At 37.5% G+C, this 22,565-nt stretch overlaps 5 protein-coding genes across 6 annotated transcripts; 1 reads left to right on the forward strand and 4 right to left on the reverse strand.

Annotated features, from left to right (window-relative positions):
- Positions 1-180: 180 nt before the first annotated feature.
- On the reverse strand, positions 181-3,157 carry LOC137723194 (pentatricopeptide repeat-containing protein At1g62350-like). The gene is made up of 3 exons (XM_068462365.1): positions 2,731-3,157; positions 1,147-1,533; positions 181-470 (listed from the first exon to the last, which is right to left on the reverse strand). The coding sequence occupies exons 1-3, from the start codon at positions 3,091-3,093 to the stop codon at positions 444-446; spliced, it is 777 nt and encodes a 258-aa protein (XP_068318466.1). The 5' UTR covers positions 3,094-3,157; the 3' UTR covers positions 181-443.
- A 520-nt stretch (positions 3,158-3,677) lies between these two features.
- Positions 3,678-4,348, forward strand: LOC137723629 (uncharacterized). Its single transcript, XM_068462825.1, has one exon. It carries the CDS (start codon positions 3,765-3,767, stop codon positions 4,251-4,253), a length of 489 nt encoding a protein of 162 aa, XP_068318926.1. The 5' UTR covers positions 3,678-3,764; the 3' UTR covers positions 4,254-4,348.
- A 2,168-nt stretch (positions 4,349-6,516) lies between these two features.
- Positions 6,517-9,081, reverse strand: LOC137722892 (peptidyl-prolyl cis-trans isomerase Pin1). Of its 2 annotated transcripts, none has more exons than XM_068462006.1 (3): positions 8,918-9,081; positions 7,828-8,230; positions 6,517-6,916 (listed from the first exon to the last, which is right to left on the reverse strand). In XM_068462006.1, the coding sequence occupies exons 2-3, from the start codon at positions 8,066-8,068 to the stop codon at positions 6,792-6,794; spliced, it is 366 nt and encodes a 121-aa protein (XP_068318107.1). In that variant the 5' UTR covers positions 8,069-8,230; positions 8,918-9,081; the 3' UTR covers positions 6,517-6,791. The 2 variants fall into 2 exon arrangements, with proteins under 2 accessions (XP_068318107.1, XP_068318106.1); XM_068462005.1 differs by having other exon boundaries at positions 8,910-9,081.
- Positions 9,082-14,105: 5,024 nt separating this feature from the next.
- LOC137723251 (uncharacterized) lies at positions 14,106-14,602 on the reverse strand. Its single transcript, XM_068462406.1, has 2 exons — positions 14,453-14,602; positions 14,106-14,348 (listed from the first exon to the last, which is right to left on the reverse strand). The coding sequence occupies exons 1-2, from the start codon at positions 14,600-14,602 to the stop codon at positions 14,106-14,108; spliced, it is 393 nt and encodes a 130-aa protein (XP_068318507.1).
- A 1,917-nt stretch (positions 14,603-16,519) lies between these two features.
- Positions 16,520-20,321, reverse strand: LOC137723010 (peptide methionine sulfoxide reductase A5). Its single transcript, XM_068462164.1, has 5 exons — positions 20,007-20,321; positions 18,074-18,397; positions 17,557-17,669; positions 17,317-17,461; positions 16,520-17,019 (listed from the first exon to the last, which is right to left on the reverse strand). The coding sequence occupies exons 2-5, from the start codon at positions 18,374-18,376 to the stop codon at positions 16,822-16,824; spliced, it is 759 nt and encodes a 252-aa protein (XP_068318265.1). The 5' UTR covers positions 18,377-18,397; positions 20,007-20,321; the 3' UTR covers positions 16,520-16,821.
- Positions 20,322-22,565: the final 2,244 nt, after the last annotated feature.

A 22,565-nucleotide genomic window follows, 5' to 3' on the forward strand; every position in this document is an offset into this window, starting at 1 on the left:
TCGAGGTTATGAACTGGAATCCGACTACCTTGTATCCGAAAACCGACCAGTTCTCAACCCACCAGCGTAAATGGCTTCAAAGTTTTGGTGTAATATTTCTTCTCGATACAAAGGAGACCGAACAGAGGGGGAGAAGGGAAGGGTCGGAAATCTGACATTGCTGATATACGGTGAACAAGATATGTAAACACAAACTTTACTACTAGGATATGTGCCACAAGCCGAACTAGTTCCACTTTTCTTTAAACAAGGTCCCTAATACGAAGTACGAACAGTGCCCCAAAGCCAGAAAAGGATTACTGAACACCCGCATGTAGAACAGAGACAGAAACAGCGATGTTGAGCCATTTGCTTTTGTTCCTCAGATGTATCCGGCAGCTTTCGGTAACTGGTTATACCGCTGTTAACCAACCCTACATTTGCAGTCCCCTGAGTGAAAAATGTTAAACAAGATTGAGTGATCTCCTCCCCTGCCATGACAAAAGGAGCAGTCAGATTCTTAATAGGTTAAAACTAAAAATACCTTCCCGATAAAATTATGATCCAAATTGATGTGATTTTGTCATTTGATGTGAGTGGTGAGAATTTTAAGGAGAATGAGTTGCCCGAAGATTTTGCTTGTGAGTTGCCGACCAAGTACATGGCCATTCCAGCTGCTGGAAAGTCTATTGCCGTGAAACGCTATGATCAAAACAGACATAGTATTTGGATTATGAGAGAGTATGGGGTGGTGGATCATGGACAAAGAAATTCTCCATTGATACAAATGTCATCCCGAATTTCCGAGTTGTACAGGTTATTGGGTGCAGGGCTGTATGACCATGGAGGGAAGACAGGAGAGGTAGTCTCTCATGATCCTAAGAACACTACAGAAATGAATTTCTAGGAATTCATACAGATCCAAGGTATGCATGCATTGAATATTACACGGAGAGCCTATGTTTACTCGATAGAGAGGGTTGATGAGCATTCCATGAAAGAGGAAGAAAACAAAGATATCATCGCATATATAATACTGTATAAATCCTTCTTTGCCATTTTGTGTTCAATAAGGCATGTAGACCTTAGGTGATATCCTAAGAGATTACTCAATAAGGTGCTGATGAAATGATAGTGAAGGTGAGAACCCAAAGTTTGAACACTTACATGTTTCCGTTCAACTTCTTCAAAAAATTTCTCAGGAGAATCTACATATTCAGCACAATCTTGCCTGACAGAAGCCGCCCAATCTTCCTCTCCAGCCTTCTCAAGGTTTCTAATCAATATTGTAAACGTTAATTTATCTGGGGCACAGCCTGATGCCTTCATCAATTCATAGGTCTTCATTGCCTTTTCCGTCATGCCCACTTGTATATAAGCTCCAATCATCTCAGTGAATGCCCTTGTGTCAGGTTCTAAGCCTTCTTCCTTCAATCCAGAAAAAAGCTCTTCCGCCATTTCAATCAGTTTGTTCTTCCCCAGCAGTAGGATCATGCTACAGTACAAGGAGAGATCTGGCTTATACCATACTTCCTCCCGCACAAATTTGAAGACCTAAAACCTGAATCCAGTTGAGATAACATAGATAATTGAAAAATACAAAATGCTCAAATATTATCAACTTAGTTAAACATTATGAACAAGAACATTATGAACAAACTAGGTCACAACTTAGTTAAACAGCATCCAAATTGGAGTCCGACGTTCAGAAACTGACAAACTAGCCATTACCGAAAGAACAAGGAACCACCACAAGTTCAGATGGTTAACTGCAAAGGTACAAACTATGAACTGATAACAACATGCCTTTTCAAAATAAATAAAGTTCCCTACTTGGTTGAATGAGAAGGCAGAGTTGACAGCCAAGGACTTGTTTCTATTTCATACTTGAAAACGACTACTTGGCTGCTATTTCTAAGAAAATCGGAAACTCTCTCGGAAACACTTGAGGTCTACCAATTTTCTCCTATATTTCACCCCAAATAAAGTTGTCGAATAAGGACTTGCAAAGTATTTCTCAATTGAGAAGCCCTCTTACATTTAGAATATCGTAGACATAATTCCTTGCAAAGATGCATCCTTAGATAACAAAACTATACATAATTCATATCCTTATAATTAGACTTGTATTAACAAAATATACTCACAAAAATAAGTGTTCCATTACTTACTATCTGATTAGAAGAACAAAGTTCATTGAAATCATAGACTGAAAATACACTTATAAGTGTGAACAAATCCATTTGTGGTCCTAATTTCCTCAAATTTCATTTCATTTCTGTGGAGAGAACTCTATTACTTAGTTCCCAGATCCAAATGCAGAAGGAATATCGAACCTACTCTCACGCATCATGCTATTATATACAGGGTCTGTTTGGAATTGCTTCTGGAAGTGTTCCAACAACCAAAAAGAGCTTATGGAAGAAAAAGCTGAAAATGCTACTGGATCATAAACGCAGCTTCAGAAGAAACACCTGCCAGATGCTTTAGATGCTTCTTCAAAAAACACTTTGGATTCTTAATAAAATGATCAAGGTGTTTCAAATTGTATAACTTCCAGAGTAAGTGCTTATAAGCATAAGTGCTTTCTAAATAAACAGTCCCAAAAGAGTCTAAATTTGTTCACGTCCACCACTATTACGAACCCCATATTGAAGAAAAATTAGGCCTACCATTTTCATCTCGAAATTTTGTAAATGTAATGCAAGAGAAGAAAAGAAAAGAAGAGAGAGAGAGAGAGAGATGAGAAACCTTGAGTGCTAATTGGACTTCATTTTGTCTGTGCAACTCAGCCAAAGCGTCCAGCAAGTCAGCTTTCAAGAGCCTGGAGAGTCTTGCATCAAAAACCTCCTCGAGTTTCGATGGGGTTGATTTGGCAAGCTTCAGAGACTGAACTGCCTGAATGGCTTCTGTGGAGAGCACCCTTGACTTCCATAGAGGCTTTCTCGGTCCCCCTCTCAGGCCGCCACAGACGGTGGTGAATTTTCGGGAAGAAGAAGAAGGTGTTGCGGATAAATAGCGCAGGTGGTTGAGTTCTGGGTGATCTTGTTTCAAACCCTGTTGAGGAAGGTGGAATTTCATACAACCCAACAAACCCATCACAGCAGATTTCATGAATGCTGTTGGATGTGGATTGTGAAGTGAGGCTTTGGAAGATTAAAAAGAGAGAAAATGGTAGAAATGGTTTATCAATTTTAAGCTAATTATAACAATGGTGTTTTAACTAAGAATTCATAATTAATGGTCTTTAACGTATCAAAACATATGACTACGGTTATTTTTTGTCAATTTCATCAAAATTCCGTAAAAAAAAGTCATGTTTATAGAATTATTGCTACAATGAAGTTAAGTTGGGGACCATTGCTCTAATTAGATTAAATTTGAGGAACTATTGCTCTAATTAGGTTAAAATTGAGGGATCATTTCTTTAATTAGTTTAAAGTTTAGGATCATTGCTATAATTTTTTTCATTTGGCTTTCCATATTTTTCATACGTGATTCATTTTGACAGAAGTTTTAACAAAGTTGACAATAAGGACACGTTTTAATGAGTCAAGGAATCAATGATTACGAATTTTTAGTTGATAAATCATTACTTCAATTAGGCGCCTAATGTTGAAAGATATTATTCTAAATTGAATTAAAGTTAAAGGATAATTTTTGCAATTTCCTTTAAAAAAAAAAAACTCTTTCTTTTCGAAAAATTCGATCCAAAGTTTTGTTGGATCAAGCGTGTGAAACTCAAGGCACAGGCAGTCGCACAGAACACAATAGAGTGAAAGAGGATGGGAATCTCGGCCTCAAAGCGAGTCAAATCCTCGCTATCCAACTCGCCCGCCTTCGACTCGGCCTTCACTCACTGCCTCTCCCTAACCGAACACGCTTTCGACGGCGTCTTCCCCTACCAGCTCCCCACAGCCTCCGACCACCTCCACAAATCCCTCCACACCCTCCACCCGCACCCTCTCATCCTCAACTGGGTCCCATCTCCCCCGACCCGCTCCCTTGTCGACTCCGCCCTCAAGGCCGTCACTCGTCCCGCCCACGCCCAAACTCTTGGGCCGGCCCAGTTCAAGCAGTGGGCAGTGGAGCTCTTCGCCGGCGCTGTCGTCGAGAATGCAGGGAAGGCCGTGATGTTTCGAGTTCCGATCGGCATCGCCGGGATTGCTGGGATTGGGGCTGCGACTCGGTCCGGTAAAGACTTGGTTGGGGCCGTGATTGGCGTCTACTCACTCGGGGTTGCGGCTTCGATCTTCCTGAGTTTGTCTGGATAGGATACTTCTGTGGATGAAATTGTAATACTGAAATAATGGAATGCAATGGAATTGTCGATGCTAAATATTTTTCTTTCTAAATTCTCGTTCCTTAAGCAATTATTGGCATGATTTGTGTATAATCCGAGCAGCTTCATCAACCATCAATACTTCGGGCGGTTTCATTCCTTCTGTGTAGCTCGAAAATGCACATGTACCGTTATTCTAACCGATGTTTCCACCTGCACAAAGCGCCGTGATTATCAATCGCTCATCGTTCCCAAATAGAATTTTATCTCCAATCCCGTGCTTGCCATAATCTCAGCACGCGTGCTGTTACTTCTAACCCGGTTGGAGCGCGTGTTAATGTTCTGCGCTTGAATTTAACTGGGTCAAAGAGTGACATACCGATCACTGTCTTCGTTTTACCAGTCCCATATTTGTTTTATGGTGGAGATTGCATTTACTTAAACTGATACAGTTTGAAACTGCAGCTTCTTGGGAATCATTTAGATCGGAGCACATTGCCGGAACTGTACCAGACAGGTAGCATTTTTCGTTGTCAAAGTAAATTGAACAAGAATTCCTACCCTGTAAGAAACAAAGACAAACTGGATTAGTAAGTTAAAGCATGAAGACGGCTTCCACGCGCGAACAGTTGTTGTCATGTTCACAAGATAGAACGCACAGAGCGTATCTCTCTTGCTCGTAATTTGCACGTATCCAACTCTATCGATAAGCTTTGACGAGAGTATTGAGAGATTATTGCCTCTACTCCGATGAACATACGCAACAAGATACGAATTTCTGGGCCTGTTGAAACGATCAACGCATTTTGGTTTAGTATCAGTCAAGGCAATGAGATCTCCGACCTGTGGCACATATGTTCCTACCATAGTTGCCGGATACGGTGAAAGTGCTTCCGAGTTCCTCAACAGGTGGAGGAATGAAAGATTTGTAACTCGTCACAGTTCACAGAGCATCCGAGTTCCTCAACAGGTGGACACACAGTACAAATTAACCTGATTTTGGTGAAGATGTGGATTGAGAACATCCTCAAGTGACCAAGAGAAGACGACATTGATTAAGCCTCGACCTGCTGTAACTTCATAATTGTTCAACTTGCTAGTCTCCTCCTGACGATCCATTACGTTACCTATAGACTGACCGATCCATTACGTACAAATATTATCTCAATTCTAACCAATGTTTCACTTAAAGAATAAAAAAAAACATTTAGACCATTTCTCGATTTATTTCTGTTGGCCAATTGCGTTTTCTTAGGAAATAAGAATATAAAGTTATAAGATGATTTTATAGAAATGTCTTATTTTCAGTGTATTGAGATCTATAAAATTATATTCAAAACAAAAAGTCTAACAGAAAAGAATATACTGAAGGAATATGCTGAAAGAATATGCTGGACAACTAAAGAACAAAGTGGGTCAGTTTAAAGAGAAACAAATAACAAAGAAAACGAAAAATCAGCCAAAAAAATACTCCAAACAAGGCTGTCTTCTTCATCATCTTCAAAGTGCACCGGCTCTACAATTTAAAAACTTTCAGATTTCAAATGAAAAAATTTCACATTTCGGCAACTTTTAAACAGTAAGGATGCTTAGTTGAACGCCTCAAGCAAATCTAAGTTTAACCTTATCCCGTTGGGTAGAGGCGTTTTCATGATGCCCCGCCTCCAAAGCCGCTTACGCTCATCTTAAGGTGCGTTTTTTAAAACACTGATTCTAACCAATGTTTCCATCCACTCAAAGGGGAAAAACACTTGGTCAGAATACTAATACGGCTATACTGTAAATCTTCATTCGCTCACCTTTCCCAAATAGATTATGTATCCCAAGCCCATACTTGATTGTCATACTAAAGAGACTGATTAACCAATCTCACGAGTTGCGCTGTTTAGCTTCTAACACAGCCATACTGCTTGGGGCACATGTTAGCGATCTGCACTGCAACTTATAGAGGGCAAAGAGTGAGATGTCGACTGTCTTCGTTTTCCCAAAACACATTGGGTTGAGCAGATTGACCCAAAACGATATTTTTTATTTTAATACAAGCGATATTTCTATTTTAAACTTATGGAAAGGGATGGGTTTTAAACCAAAACGCATTGGGTTGAGCAGATTGACCCTAATCACCAAAACAATCCAACTTGCTAATCACTTCCTTTAGCCACCTTTCCGCATTCATGTGCAGGTGCAGGACAGGACTCAGGGGTGCATACAACACCAAACAATAACATCACTGCAAACTTATCAACTCGTACATAAGCATAACATCAAAATTCCGAAAACACAGAAATTGACAGGGAAGAGGCAAAGAAAACCTCAAACAGAAAATCCAAAGCACAACCATTACATTCTCAGAATAAACCATATCAGAAACAGTGCTTAAATCCGTCTTTAGGTACTCAAACGCCAACGAGACAACATCACTTCATACAATAAGAGTGCCAGCCATAGGCATTAATAATATCAAGGAACAAATTGTGTTTCAAAAGATACTTGGATTCACCCAAAGATCAAGAAGTTTCACTTTCGGTGCTCATCCAGTTCTCTTGATGATATGGACACCACTATCCGTATCCACAATGTCACTCATCTCACCAACCTTGAGAGCAAATGTTGCTTCTTCAAAAGGCTTCTGCATCTGGTTCCGACCAAAGGGACCTGCAACCACAATTTGACATACATTTCAACAATGCCCGTACCATAAAATTATTAACGGAATCTTATTTATGATGAACCGTTATTGTCAAGTTACATTCACTAATACAAACTCATCAAAACAAGGTTTATTTGAGGAATCAAAGTCAAACTTTTCTTGCAAATATAGACATTTTTGGGAATTAATCTCCTTCCATTCTAAGCAAGTCACCTAGGAGAGAAAGGAAATATCACTAGTACAAACCCACATTTATATGTTACTTGAAAAAAAAATATTTCACTTTTAATCGATTTCTAATTAAGTGAATGACATTTATTGGATGAAGTTGAAGTTAAAACAATAAATAATTTAACAAAAACATATACTAAAAATGTTGGGTAATTCTAACAAGCTTGCACAAATCTGTGCGGAGGCAGAAGGCTTTTGGGGGAGGAAAAAATTCAATGGAACCCGGAGGGATGGGAATTTTTTTGGGTGTTCCAGTTGGAAAGAGTACTTGGACTTGTGATGACTTTAAAGTGGAGACATGGAAGTTTCATGGGGTAACACAAGTTTTTGTACGGTTACTTAGGGCTTTGTTTCTTCGGAGTTTTGGGTCAATTTAAGCTAGAAAGCTGTTCGGACCTAGATAAGTTGTTGGATAGCTAAAGCTTTTTATTGCAATTATTTGTGGCCAATCAAATTATGCTTGTTAAATAACAATTGTAACTACTTTGGCAAATCAAATTACGCTTCTTTCCAAATAAGAAAATCGAATAAACAAAAGCAGCTCGTATTTCAGATATCAAACGCTACAATTTTTCTGTTTTGGACTTTCAATATGTTGATTCCCTTATCTGGGGTACTTTCTAAGGTCAAAACACAAATGCGGACATAAACCCTAATTATGAACTTCGTGAAGTTAAGTGCTAACCGAGATCGCCACCACGTTTGGCAGAGCTGCAATCAGAGTAGCGAGCGGCAAGATCATCAAACTTGGCCTTTCCAGAAAGGATGTCATCGCGGAGAGCCTTGAGCTGAGAGACGGCAGAGTCTCGGGTGGTGTTCCTGATGATCCGCCCTTCAGGATCCTTCCACGATGCCTTTCTTCTCGAACCCTGGTGCTTGATGAGTATATGGGACGCCCTCACCTGATTCCCCTCTGACGAGGACATTTTTGTCCTTTTGGTCTTTCGAGCAGCCTGCCTTTTTTCTTTGTCCTTGTCCGTGTGATCTGATGCACAGATCAAAGGAGCTGCTTTCTTACGCTTATGCCCGGACGAATCTATCTTTGCAGCTCAAACACACAGTTTTGATAATGTTTGCTTGCCTGTAGTCTGCATAAGGACATTTTACCGAGAATTATTAGCTTCTTCCATTTCAAGTAAAATTATATTTTCTCACTGGTATGAAACAACATTGAAAGCAGAGCTCAAACAACATTGACAGGTTTGCATTGTCACGCGTTTAACAGTGTCAATTTTCCCCGCAGCTATTCAAATCAGTTGGTAATAGTTATCGATACCAGAGCTCAAATAAAGTTTTGATTCTTTCTAGTGCGCAAAGGCACTTCACCCATAAAATTCTAAATCGAAAGATATCAGGAAACCGAAAAACCAATGTTTGAATTCATCCCTATCCTTCCCCTTTAAACCTACATTACCTCATGGACATGAACCCTAAAATTAAAGGATACACAGAACAAAAAGCAATGTTATAATTAGTCCTTGCCCACCATTCAAAATTCAAATACGAGTTTCACTGATGCTTGCTATCATACTAGCAATAAAAAAATACATGTTGAAACAAGAAATTCAGTAAATTTCCGATATTTACATGCATAATCTAAAGTTAACAATAAACAATCACAAAAGTAACAACAATTATCCGCAAAAAATTAAAGCTATTAATCTATAAACCCAGAAACCAAATCACAGCAGATAACGCTCATAGTTCAAAGATTTCAGCAGTTCAGAAACTAGAAGAAAAAAAATCATCACGAAATCCAAAGCTTACCGACAGACCTGCAACGAAGCAATCCAACGGCGGGTGTAGTGAAAGACCTGAGAGCGGGGGATCGGGCTGTGGGGAAGGGGATGGCAAGATAAAGATGCGAGGTGAGAAACTGAGAGACAGAGAGGGCGGCGACGGAAGAAGAAGAGATGGAATGGGTGGGTGGGGGGTTGTGGGAGAGCGACTGTGCGAGGGCAACCCAATATATAAATAAATAAGTACATACATTTCTGACTTTACAATCAACGAATAAGATGCGAAGATGGGATGAGATCCAAATCCGACTCCGCTCAATTATTTTTGTTTTAGATTTTGGCAAATTCATATTTATGTTCACATGGGAGTACACATACCTAAATTCTTAAAACTCAAATTTTGTTATAAATAAGTAAAAGTTAGAGAAATAACCTTTATAAGGATATGTGCGAAGCAGGTGTAAAATATTATATTATAACCTTAGTAGCTATAACACAAAAATGATGACAGATAAAGAGAGGGAATGATACTGATATTATTTCTCTTACTTTCTTTTGCAGTGCATTTAATAACAAACGGAGTGCTATATTTATAGAGACTCCCGTAATTACAACCATCCACAAAACAATGATGATACTTTTGAAAGTATTAAACATTATTCCTAAGTCTTGTTCCTTTTGAGTGGACATTCGTTCATCCATCAATCCATCAATTTTACAACACTCATTTTTGGATGTCCACATATCAACATCAGTTATCTCATTAAAACTTTGCTTGGAAAAATCAAGTGGAAAAAAACCATAGTGAAGGAAAAAAGTACAACTTTATATGGATTGTTGATATAGTGTTAAGTATGCTTATGTTGACTCGTTAAAACCTTGATAGGAAAAACCCAGTGAGAAAAATCCTAGTCGAAGGAAAAAGAGTACAATAAGCATGTATAATGAATGTTCTCCCTGATTCTGCATTATTCAAATTTAGCTAATTGGTAAGTCGACGTAATCCGATACTCTGCACTAACTTATAAACGTGCACTTCGGTAGAGATTTGGTGAACAGATCTGTCAGATTTTCATTGGAACGAATTTGTCTGACTTCAATAACTTTAGACTTCTAAAACTCATGTGCATTGAAAAACTTTGAAAATATGTGTTTAGTCTTATCGCCCTTAATGAATCATTCATTCATTTGGACAACACAGGTTGCATTATCTTCATGGATGACAGTTGGATTGTCTGTCTTCGAAGGTAGACCATATGAATTCCAGATATGATGGATCATTGATCTTAACCAAGAACATTCATGACTTGCTTCATGTAAAGCAAGTATTTCTGAATAATTTGAAGATGTAGCAACTAATGTTTGCTTTGTTGAGCACCATGAGATTGATGTATCTCCATTAGTGAACACATATCCAGTTTGTGAACCGGCTTTATGCGGATCAGAGAGGAAACCAACATTTGCATATCCAACAAGGATCTGGTCATTTGTGGATTTTCCTGAGTAGAAGAAACTTATGTCTTTTGTCCCATAAAGGTATCGCAAAACATCTTTAACTCTTTTCAGGTATCGCAAAACATCTTTAACACTTTTCCAATGACGAATTGAGCAGAGTTATACCTTACTAACAAGTTAATTGAAAAAACTATATCTGGTCTAGTACATTGCGCTAAATACAATAAAACACTTATTGCACTCAGATATGGTACTTCTGGACTAATGACCATTTCATCATCTTCTTTTGGACGGAATGGATCTTTTTTAATGTCCAAAAAATGAACGACCATTGGCGTGCTGAGTGGATAAGCCTTGTCCATACCAAATCGCTTCAGGATTTTTTCAATGTAAGTTGATTGGTGGATCAAAATTCTATTAGCACATTGCTCGATCTGTAGCCTGAGACAATATTTTGTTTTCCCAAGATTTTTCATTTCAAATTCGCTTTTCAGATATTCAGCAATTTTATTGAGCTCTTCAAAAGTTTCAACTGGGTTCATATCATCAACATATATTGTTACTATAGTAAATCCAAAATTTGATTTCTTAATGAACAGACAAGTGCCAATGATATTGTTGATATATCCTTCTTTGATCAAATATTTACTGAGACGATTATATCACATTTGTCCAGATTGTTTCAGCCCATACAATGATCATCTTAATTTGATCGAAAGCATACCTCGTGATTTGTTAATTGTTTCAGGCAACTTAAGTCCTTCTGGGACCTTCATGTATATGTCAGTATCTAATTCTCCATATAAATACGCAGTGATGATATCCATAGGTCGCATGTCAAGCTTTTCTGAAACCACTAAACTTATTAAGTAACGGAACGTAATTGCGTCCATTACAGGAGAATATATCTCCTCATAATCAATTTCAGGTCTTTGTGAAAAACCTTGTGCAACGAGTCGTGTTTTGTATCTCGTTATCTCGTTTTTCTCATTGCGTTTTCTTGTGAATACCCATTTGTAACCCACGAGATTTAAATCAGGCGGAGTTTGGACTACCGGTCCAAAAACACTTCGCATTTCCAAGGAATTTAATTATGCATGGATTGCATCTTTCCACTTAGGCCAATCTTGTCTCTGTTTGCATTCATCAACAAAGCGAGGCTCAATATCATCACTTAATATAATTTCACTGGCTATTGTGAATGCGAACATATCATCGATGATTATTTCATTTTGATCCTACAATTCATTTGTACATGCATAATTTATAGAGATTTCTTTGCTTCTATGTACTGCTGTTTCTTCAGAGACATGTGTCTCATCAAGTACATTTTCTTTTTCTAGAAGTATAGAATCATGAATTACGGATTTTTCATTCATTTTCTTTTCTTGAATGATTTCATTTGGATTTAGCTGTGTCATTGTCTTTCTCTTTAAATGGGCTGAATCTTTTGAACCTGGTGGTCTACCACGCTTCAGGCATGCACCAAATGAATCATTCGCTGCCACTTTATTTTGTCCAACAAGGACATCAATTTTTGCAGGTGTATTTGTAGCTGGTATATGTGATTTTGTCACTTTTATAGCATCATTAAATGCATCTGGCATTTGATTGGCAATACTTTGAAAATGAATGATCATTTTCACTTCATTTTCACATTGCTACATGGATCAAAATGAGACAAGGTGGGTACAACCCATGTTAACTCTTGTCGTTCTTTTGGAACGGTCTTTTCTTCCCCTAACAACGGGAAAACTATCTCATCAAAGTGACAATCGGCAAAATGAGCTGTAAACATATCATATGTCAGGGGTTCCAAATATCTAATGATAGATAGCGAATTAAAGCCCACATAAATTCCCAGTCTATGCTGAGGTCCCATTTTAGTGTGTTGCGATGGTACAATAGGCACATATACAACACAACCAAAAACTCTTAAATGTAAAATGTTTGGATGATGTCCAAACACGAGTTGTACTAAGGAGTATTGGTGGTTGACTATAAGTCTCAATCGAACCAATGATGCAGCATGTAAGATGGCATGTCCCCATGAAGAAACTGACAATTTTGTTTTCATGAGCAGAGTGCGAGCTATTAACTGAAGCCGCTTGATCAATGCTTTTGCTAAACCATTTTGAGTATGGACATGAGGAACACGGTGTTCAACATCAATGTCCAATGTCATGCAGTAATCATCAAAGGTTTGAGACGTAAATTCACTAGCGTTATCAAGTCGAATTGACTTAATGGGGTAATCTGGGAACTGTGCTCTCAACGTGATTATCTGAGCAAGAAGTCTCACAAAAGCTACATTCCGAATAGATAAGAGACAAACATGTAACCATCGGGTAGATGCATCAACCAAAACCATATAATATCGCAATGGTCCACAAAATGGTAGATTAGGTCCACAAATATACCCTTGAATTCTTTTGCAAAAATGATGGGGATTCAACATCAACATTTAGTTGTGATGGTCTAATTACCAACTTCCATTGAGAATAAGCCTTGCAAGGGGTATCATTTGAGATAACAATGTCTCTGCTCAAAAATGGATGTTCATTAAAGTTGGTAATGATCCTACATATCATGGTAGATCCTGGATGACCCAAACGGTCATGCCAAAACATGTAATCTTTTGAATCAATGAACTTCTGGTTCATGACAGCATGTGATTCAATTGTCCTTATGTATGTATAATACAATCCACTCGACAAATCACACAACTTCTCTAATATACGGTTGTGAGTACCATTGAAGGTAATGTATAGATACTCCACATTTTCTGCAATTTTCGTTTCAATGTGGTATCCATTTAAACGTATGTATTTGAAACTCAACAAATTTCGAGTAGATCGAGTAGCATACAATGTATTCTGTATGGACAATATTGTTCCATTTGGTAACATAATCTGGGCTTTCCTTGAGCCTTCAATTATATCTGATTGACCTGATATTGTTGTTACCCTTACTCTTGTAAGCATCAAGTTTGAAAAATACTTTCGATCACGAAGTATTGTATGTGTGGTTGCGCTGTCTGCAAGACAAATATCTCCACCATTTCTCATGTTTTGAGAATAACCATAACTTTTATCCATGCTTTATGAGTAAAGGGAATCACCGTCTTAGAAATTCAAATACCTCTTTTATTGAAATGCGAGTTTTTAAACTACAAGTTCAGAATAATAAAAGTACATCAAATATATATGATTCAGTTGGATTGATACACTTCATTCCTCCTTTTCACAATGAAGTCCAAGACATTTAGGTGGGTTGTGTTCAACTGTTCTGATAAGTCGCACATTGAATCAGGTATATCCATTGGTCTAGCCTAGTCGAGGAAATTAGTCTCGACGCCCTTCTCCTTAAGGGATGCTTGATATAGATCCACCAGATATTTTGGGATACGATAGGTACGCGCCTAATGCACATCGCCACCATACCTATTGCAGGTTCCATCAGAATTTCTAGGAGTATCGTTCATACGAGCTTTGCCCTTGTAGCGATTTCCATTTTTAATGCTCGAACCTGAATTTTACCTTGGAATCTAGTTGTGAAACTGACCACCATGATTCTTACGTTTCCTATTCCACCGGCCTTGCTTATGGTCACGTCTTCATTTATGATTATCTCCATCAGAGGATGTGGCGTTCACTTCGAGGGAGACAACATTTACTTCTGGAAATGGTGCAGATCCAGTAGGTCGAGACTGATAATTTTTCATCAGGAGCTCATTGTTTTGTTCAGCTACCAAGAGCACAGATATAAACTAGTTGTATTCAGTGAAGCCACGCGCTCTATACTGCTGCTGCAGGAGCACGTTAGAGGCATGAAATGTGCTGAAAGTCTTTTCTAGCATCTCTTCCTCAGTAATGGTATCCCCACAGAGCTTCATCTCAGATGTAATTCTAAACAATGCAAAATTGTACTCAGCCACTGAGTTGAAATCCTGGATCTTTAGGTGAGTCCATTCATAGCCTTTGGAAGAATCGTCATTGTCTGGTGATTGTATCTATTTCTCAATGTCTTTCAAAGAGCTAACGGATCTTCAACCGTTAAATATTCGTTCTTTAGTCTCTCATCAAGATGGCGACGAATAAAGATCATGACCTTTACCCGATCTTTAGAGGATAAAATGTTTTCTTCCCTAATGGTATCTCCAAGATTCCCTGCTTCCAGATGGATCTTGGTATCCAATACCCAGGTAAGGTAATTCTTCCCAGTAATGTCCAGGGCAGCAAAATCAAGCTTTGCCAAGTTCGCCATTTTCTTTTCTTTCTGAAAGAAAAGTGAAATGTATAAGAACTTGCAATAATATGTATTCCTAGAGGAATATAGTGTTAGAACTTCTGATTTTTACAAATTTTTCATTTTGATCTTCAGGCAAAAAATGATAAACACTCGAAACTTCAAGCTCGAAATTTTCATGATTAATAAGAAGGGCGATTGTACCGCACCATTCTCATCGAAACAAGCATAAGATGAGCGATTATTCCGCACCACTTGAACAACATGAAAATTTAAATATGCAGGGCAGTGTAGGTGATTATACCGCACCACCTAAAATTTGCATTAAAATTAAATCTGCAGCTCAAGATGGGCAATTGTACCGCACCGTCTTCGATTACAGTGAAAATTAAATTTGTAGTTCAAGATGGGCAATTGTACTGCACCATCTTTGATTACAGTAAAATTAAAATAAATAAATACTGGATTAGAAACCAGGAACTGCATCAAACAAGAAATCAAAGATATAAGTAATTGTTAAATTTAGAACGAGAAGCAGACATGGTGCTAGCAGTTCATCGCGAGGGTGCACCACACAGATGAAGCAGAAGAAAAAGAAAAACAGGAAAAAAAAGAAAAACAGGAAAAACCTTAAAGGAAGCTTTTTTTTTTTTCTTTCGATGAAGGAAGATGTGAACTATTTAAAGTTAGAGAGTCGTTCTGATAACGTGTTATAAATAGGCAAAAGTTAGAGAGATAACCTTTCTAAGGACAAGAGTGAAGTAGGTGCAAAATATTACACTATAAATTTAGTAGCTATAACACAAAAAGGATGACAGATAAAGAGAGGAAGGGATATTGATATTATTTCTCTTGCTTTCTTTTGCAGTTCATTTGATAACAGACGGAATGTTCTATTTATAGAGAGACTTCCGTAACTACAACCATCCACAAAACAATGATGATACTTTTGAAAGTATCAAACACTATTCCTAAGTCTTGTTCTTTTTGAGTAGGCATTCATTCATCCATCAATCCATCAATTTTACAACAAATTTGGGCTTTTTTTTTCAAATGTAAATTTCATTATTAAGAGAGCACAAGTACATATATGGAGGCCCAAATACATTTCAAAGCACAAAACAAAAAATAAACCCTCAAGGCAACACAACACGAGAGTCCAACCCAAGCTAAGAGCCCAAAATAAAGAAAACTGGCTTCCTCTGCCGCTGTCGAAGCACCTATTGCCGACCACAAATCAGCATCCCACGCCGGAGATCTCACCAAACACATGCCCCTAATCGGAAAAGAAGAAGACTCCATCTTCCTCCTCCAAACACCATAAAAATTGAATCCATAACCACCAAAGAAAAGAAGCCAGTTGGAAAATACTTTCTCCTAGCAACGAAGCCGAAAACGGTACATTTGGAAGGTGGTAGTGTTTACACCCGAACTGTAGCTCTAAACACCTTCCTAGAAAGCAATAAAACGCGGGTGGAAACTATGGTTCCAAATCCTAAGATTTGTGAGAACAATGGAGGACGGAAGTGAACGGAATAGTTAGAAAATTGATGGATTAAAGTCATGGAGGTGGAAAAAGTGGAGGGGGAAGAAAATTGAAGTTGGCATCGAGGCCGATGAAAGGCTTATGGGTCAGAAAACATGGAGAAAACCAAGCGTACAGAGGAGGGAAAAAAGGCAAAAGAGAAGAAAAAGGGATGCCACCAACTCTGGCCACTACTAGGGCCGGGAACTAAAAGAGCTGACGAAATTAGGAGCACTCACACACCAATGAAAAAGCCCCTCACTCAAAGAGGTGGTCTCACGCAGAGACTCAAAATTAAAACTCCAAATTCTCCCACCATTATTTTTTGGACCAAACTATAAAGGTCTAGGATTTGAATCTTTACGTTGGAGATGCTCTTAATTCTGCCAAAATGTGTGGACAATGTGAAAAACCCAATAAGCATTTATCTCACAAGTCTTTTTTATTTGGTTGTCTCACAACCCAAAGCCATCAAAGAATATTAGTATATTACCCTTCAGAATTCAAATGCATTTCCCTTGGCGACCAACAAGCCTGAAAAACTAGATATAACCAACCCTAACATAATGACATTGACAGAAGCATAGTACATCAATGAACTCAATTGGATTGTCTATTCTAAAGCTTGGGATTCTCAGCAACTAAGGTTGAACATGAACGGGCAGAGATCAATAGAGGGCGTGTTTGTCTAAAGTTCTAATCCGACGGCCAGCTACAGGTCTCTCAAAATGGGCCATCCCTTTTTAATAATTTCGTTGATTTTTGCATCAATCTGTCTCTGGATTTTCGGAGGGCAAAGCTCTGCAGCATATCCATTCAGTTTTGCAGCCAAATTTGACCTCTCAAGTTCCTCTTCCGGCAAGTTTCCAATTAACTGGAGAAGAAATGGCCTACGTTTCAGCTCAAACTTCTGCATTTTAAAATCAAATCAGCCACGGTGAATCTGAGTTGTTTGTATAAAAGTGATTAAGCAACCCCTGTTTTCTCCAAGTCGAGCACAGAGTTCATTTATACCATACCAAATTCTAATTTATGGCTTACTATGCTATTATCTCTTTTTTCACAGCTCGAAAGAGCTCCAGTTCAAAGACGCTCTAAAACTTCAGAAATACGAGTGAGGACCAAGAAAGTTTTACAATACAAAGATCTGACCCCAAAATGTCCTGTTAAAGATTGAGGAGAAGAAGAAAAGGATATTAAGTTGTACCTGATGTTCAGGCTCAGCAGGATAAAACGATCCCAGAGGTAGGATTTTAGTAGTTACACTGCTACTTTTTGACTTAGTTTGCTCTCTCTCTTTGCTCGTAGCGGCCAATCTGGACTCTTCAGTTCCATTCGTAAAAATGATAGATCTGTTTACATATGATAAAATCTCACTATGAGCAGTGACTGCAAGTGATGAGTAGATGTTATGCAAGAAAGAGTTGTTTGCTGTCCCAACTTTTACCTGTATTGGTTACCCACATCAGGACCTTGCCCAAATACTTGCCTATAATCATGACTGGACCAGAAAACCTCCAAAAGTTGCTTGAAGCTAATCCGCCTGTGATCATATACAACCTGCACAGCATTTAAAGGATTACACAAGTCACAATCATTCAAACAGAACAAATCAGCCTCAGTTAAAGACGACGAAGTATATGAAACCGACTTAGTAAAAATTGCATATTTGTAATCAAACTAAACTTTCGCCTACTAGCCTCATTCAATTCTATACTAAAAAAGAAAAGCAAATTGTAGGGATTCACCTTCTCGAATTTTTTCGCCAGGAAGCCAAATAACGATAATTATCCTATTTGGTCTAAATCTTTACAAGAAACAAAACAGACACCACTTATAGATAATTTTCTCCAATTTGAGCTTAATTAAACCCACCTTTGAATTGAGCCAAAAAGAAAAAAATAAAGGAAAAAAATAAAATCATTCATGTAAATCTAAAACCAATAGACAAATGGAAGACCGACCTGGATAGATTCGGCATGATCACCCAAGCTTCTGTACTCAGGGTTGGTTTTGGATCCGCCAGCATAACCAACAGTCGTCTGTACAACTCCATTCAAGCACCCAAAGACAGCTTCGGATCTCCAAAAGCTTCCCAGAGCGAAAACTGCTGTTTTCAGGGATTGGTTGTCAGGTAGGTCTCTTGTGGTTTCAGTGATCCGATCTGGGATCCTGATGGACACGCGTCTCTCGGCCGTAAGAATTGTCAGGAGCACGAATGTTGTTAATAGACGGCTAAGGGAAATGCTGCTGTGAAGAAAAGCCATTGGCTTTGTCTTAGACAAGGTCTGAAAGAAAAGGGCATAAGACTTCCTCTGTTTGGTAAAATTTCCGAGATGTTATGAAACAAAAGCAAATAAAGAGAATTACAATATAATATAGAGAATTGATGTCATATCAATAATGCCCTATTTTTCCAATTTACAGTGTTTTTATTGGATAACTGAAAATTCATTAGCTCCTAAAATTGATCAAGTTCAAAGGCCCAACCCAGAATAATCGTCTTCTCATTTCGGCTGATTGTATCTGGAAAACAATACAGTATTATGCCAGACTTTTGATCAACCGTCTTTTGAAACTCAAATGACCTGAATCAAAAGAAAATGACGATTGCGTGCCAACGTGACACTGACCAGATGCCTCCAATCTTTTATCAAAACTAGACAAGATGACCGCAAATAGTTCTTTGAAAAACCTAAAAGTAAAGAAATTGAATACGTATTGTCTATGGATGGTTGTCACCATGACAAGTGTTGGACCATATGCCAAAAAGTTTGCTAATACATCATCCATTTTACAATGGCCTTGTTCTTAAACATGTCCTACATGTAGCCCAGGCATGGTATTCCTAATTATAGCTCGGTCATGTTAAACTAGAATATGCACTTGAATAGAAGCTTGGGCTATAAAGTAGGCTTGTGTGCAGAACGCTCAATGCACAGCACTCCAATGTAGCAGCTTTTTAGCTTGTGCCTATATCAGCATGCATGGGACATTTAGCGTGTGACGAGAATTGCATGCTTAGGTTGTAGCTCAGGCATGCACCAAACATGACCTGACCGAGTTACAATCGGGCCTGTCTTTGATCTAAACTACTTGGCCTGGAGAAGAAAACTCCTGATAGCACACGAAGTCCTATAAGGCTATAACCGAAACATACTTTTGATCTTCTATGCATCATCTCCTTTATTCTGAGTCCACTCATCCAAGCATGACAATTGCCGAACTGGCTACACCTTCCTCAATTCAATCCATGAGCACACCAAATATTGAGGCAATCTAGACAAATGACGAGTAAGCATCTTCAACCCTAGAATCTAACACCTTGTAACTTATTCTAGTGTAATTTTTCTGAGGCGTATTTTTATACCAGTGTCATTGATCATTTAAACCGTAATCAGGCATTGCCTACCCCAACACGCATAAGAAAAGAAAATGCAACCATATCCAAACCCATTGTAATTTCTAACCAATAAGATTCTAACAAAAACAATAATCCAACCTTGCCTATTCAAATTCACTTTTTAATGAAAACCATGAACTCAAAACTAGCAGCCGCGTCACTTCAAAATGGTTATTAGATCCAACCCTAATTCCAAACAGAAATCCAAATTCAAGTTGATGTAACAATTTGTATAATTACACATATATTTCATATGAAATCACTCGATCTCATGGGTATGAATCCAATGTGGCGCATTGCTATGTTAACGGTATGAGTGCCACCACAATTCATACAAATGATCAACAGATCTAAACAAAGCCCATTACAAATTGAAATTAAGCATTGCATTGCACCAATTTTAGGAGATTTAGATGCGTGATTCAATAATTCCGAGCTTGATCGATCCCAAAAGTTTCAGCAATCATTAAATTTTCAAGAAATCCGAGGCTTACCTGCAAACCGGCAAGGAAGGAATCCAACGGCGATTGAAAAGTGAAAGACCGATCGGTCGGATGTGAGAGGGAAAAGGGATGATTGAGCTTCAAAACATGTGTTTAATGGGTGAAAAGGGATGGTATGAAAGACTGAGAAGGAGAAGGAAGAGAGCACTAATGGCGCTGTGATAGGGAACGAATGCAATTACACATAAAAAAATCTGGATTTTTGGGTAAAAAAATGAGAGCCGGATGGGAAGTGGGAAAATTGTGGGGCTTCCTCATCAAATATGGTTAGTAACGTTTACATCGGTGTCGGAGGTTAACTGAATTTTGTAAACAAGATGATGTAAATCTTAATGATCGACAATCTGAGTCAATCGGCCGGTGAATCTGACTTCAGATTTTTATTTTTGAGTTCAATAAATAATAAGAAGATAGTTAAAAAGAGAACACTACTGACCATTTAACGAAAAGTCTACAGTACTGTTTATTGTAACAAAAAATTATATTTTTACACTAAAATGTCAAACTTGTACAATTCACTTTACCCTCTATTTTGTCCTTATCATTAAAACTCAAAATTTTTAAGCCATTTTCATTAGTTTTCCTAAAATAGAAAGAAAAAAATGGATAAATCTCATGTTTAATATAAAACTTAGTCGTCACTGAGTACTATGATCTAGAGGTATTTTTTGTTTTCGTTAAAACGGGGATAATTAGTGGCAAGCAACGGCTATCCATCTTTCGGGCCTGGAGTGAGAGGTTTTAGGTTCGATTATCATAAAAGGCGAATTTAAACCACATTATTGCTAGCCTATTGTGAGAGGCCCACTCTTAGTGTAGATAATATCGGTTTCTCAACAAAACAATAATATATATATATATATATATATATATATAACTCTGTCATATCAAACTCAGCTAAAGGTTTTAAAGGAATGAGGATCATCTCCAGATCATTGTACGTCGTACAATCAGAAATTATTTAAATACTTTTATTTAAAATTAAATATAAATAGTATTTGACGAAAACTGGCTGCACAATATACGATAAATGAACACGATTTAAGAATCCCTAGGATCCTCATTTGTTTTAGAGCATCTCGATAGCAAAAATTTTCTTTAATAATGTCTTTTGCTAACTCATTCAACATTTTTATGCTACTTTAAAATTTATCACTCTAACTCACTCTTCAACCAACTCTTCAAGTTTCACTCTTCACCTTAAAATATTAATATTTTAAAGTTTATCTTAGCTTGTGAAGCCTAAATGTTATTTTCAAACTCTTTACTAAATAATATTTTTTTAATAAAATATAGCAAGACCTAATTTACTAACTTGAAGTAGCAATTAATCTTGTATACAACTACATTTCAATTTCAAGGGCAGAGCCAAGATTTTTTTTCTTGGGTGGGCTAGCTAAAATTAGTGTCCTAATATCATGTGTGTATTTTTTCTTATATAAAATTATATGATCTTAACTAAATATTAATAGAATGTTATTGTCAATGAAAATTTTATGAAATTATCATTCAAACCATCTAATTAAAATTGAATATAAATAAGAAATATGGGCAATAATGTAATTTCATACAACTGAAAAAAAAAATTTCAAAGCCTCACCTTCATATATCAAATAAAAAATAAAAATTAAAGCTCTCTCCCTTCTCTCCCCATTCTCACGCTTATCTCTCACTCTCTCTCTCTCTGCTTCCATTTTACAAATAAAAAAAAAAAAATTCATACACATTTTATGACCATATGCATGTAATCAATATAAAAGAAGAACAATACAATATAAACAATTCTTGAAATCATAACCTTAAATGACAACTTCAAGGGAAGAGGGTCCTCTCCGGATCCACTAGGATCGCCACATCCTAGCCGTTCATCGTACATCGTGCGGCCAATTTTTGTCAAGTACTATTTATGTTTAATTTTAAATAAAAAAAGTCAAATGATTTCTAACAGCACGATGAATGACTAAGATGCGAGGATCCCTATGATCCCCACAATTTGGATCCGAATGGGATCCAAATCCAACTTCAAGGACCATATAAAGAATTAACCTACTAAATAAATCAAGAATACGTAAATAAAAGCAATTAAGAACGTACCGAAGGTTATATTCATTGGAAAATCGTAAGGAAACATAAATAATTGCGGAGATAGGGATTTAATTGTAAACTAAATTCTTGAGTAAGAAGTACAAAGTCTAAATCGCATAGAGTAAATGGTAATTTTCTTCAATGAATAGGATAGAAGGGGGGAGGGGCGATTCTAATTTATTATTTTTAGCATAAAAAAATATTATTTATTACTCCTATACTAAATATACATGAAATAATAATATGAATTGGAATTGGGTGGGCTATATAGGCTACATCATTAACATAAGCCATTAAAGCATGAGTTTATAAAAAGGGTAGTGCTATTCACACACCCTTATTAATTTTTTGACATTTATCTTCATCAATTCATTCCATGTGAAGGTTGAAAACTGAGAGGGATGTGTGAGAAATAGAAATAGGTGTGTAGAGAGCACTACACTTACAAAAAACCTCATTGGGCAA

Source organism: Pyrus communis, chromosome 17 (genome assembly GCF_963583255.1).
Source record: "Pyrus communis chromosome 17, drPyrComm1.1, whole genome shotgun sequence".
Taxonomy (NCBI): domain Eukaryota; kingdom Viridiplantae; phylum Streptophyta; class Magnoliopsida; order Rosales; family Rosaceae; genus Pyrus; species Pyrus communis.

Bases quoted from the DNA above. Each gene is read 5' to 3' on its own strand.
- LOC137723194 (XM_068462365.1), bottom strand. From the start codon at position 3,093: ATGAAATCTGCTGTGATGGGTTTGTTGGGTTGTATGAAATTCCACCTT. The intron at 1,534-2,730 runs GTTTCTCATCTC...TTCAGGTTTTAG, and splicing joins AAGTCCAATTAGCACTCAAG to GTCTTCAAATTTGTGCGGGA. The intron at 471-1,146 runs GTAAGTGTTCAA...TTGTCATGGCAG, and splicing joins AAGAAGTTGAACGGAAACAT to GGGAGGAGATCACTCAATCT.
- LOC137723010 (XM_068462164.1), bottom strand. From the start codon at position 18,376: ATGGCTTTTCTTCACAGCAGCATTTCCCTTAGCCGTCTATTAACAACA. The intron at 17,462-17,556 runs GTAAAAGTTGGG...ATATGTAAACAG, and splicing joins GATGTGGGTAACCAATACAG to ATCTATCATTTTTACGAATG. The intron at 17,020-17,316 runs GTACAACTTAAT...TTTAAAATGCAG, and splicing joins CTGCTGAGCCTGAACATCAG to AAGTTTGAGCTGAAACGTAG.
- LOC137723629 (XM_068462825.1), top strand. From the start codon at position 3,765: ATGGGAATCTCGGCCTCAAAGCGAGTCAAATCCTCGCTATCCAACTCG.
- LOC137722892 (XM_068462006.1), bottom strand. From the start codon at position 8,068: ATGTCCTCGTCAGAGGGGAATCAGGTGAGGGCGTCCCATATACTCATC. The intron at 6,917-7,827 runs GTTAGCACTTAA...TTGTGGTTGCAG, and splicing joins CAAACGTGGTGGCGATCTCG to GTCCCTTTGGTCGGAACCAG.
- LOC137723251 (XM_068462406.1), bottom strand. From the start codon at position 14,602: ATGGCGAACTTGGCAAAGCTTGATTTTGCTGCCCTGGACATTACTGGG. The intron at 14,349-14,452 runs GTAAAGGTCATG...ATTGAGAAATAG, and splicing joins TTTTATCCTCTAAAGATCGG to ATACAATCACCAGACAATGA.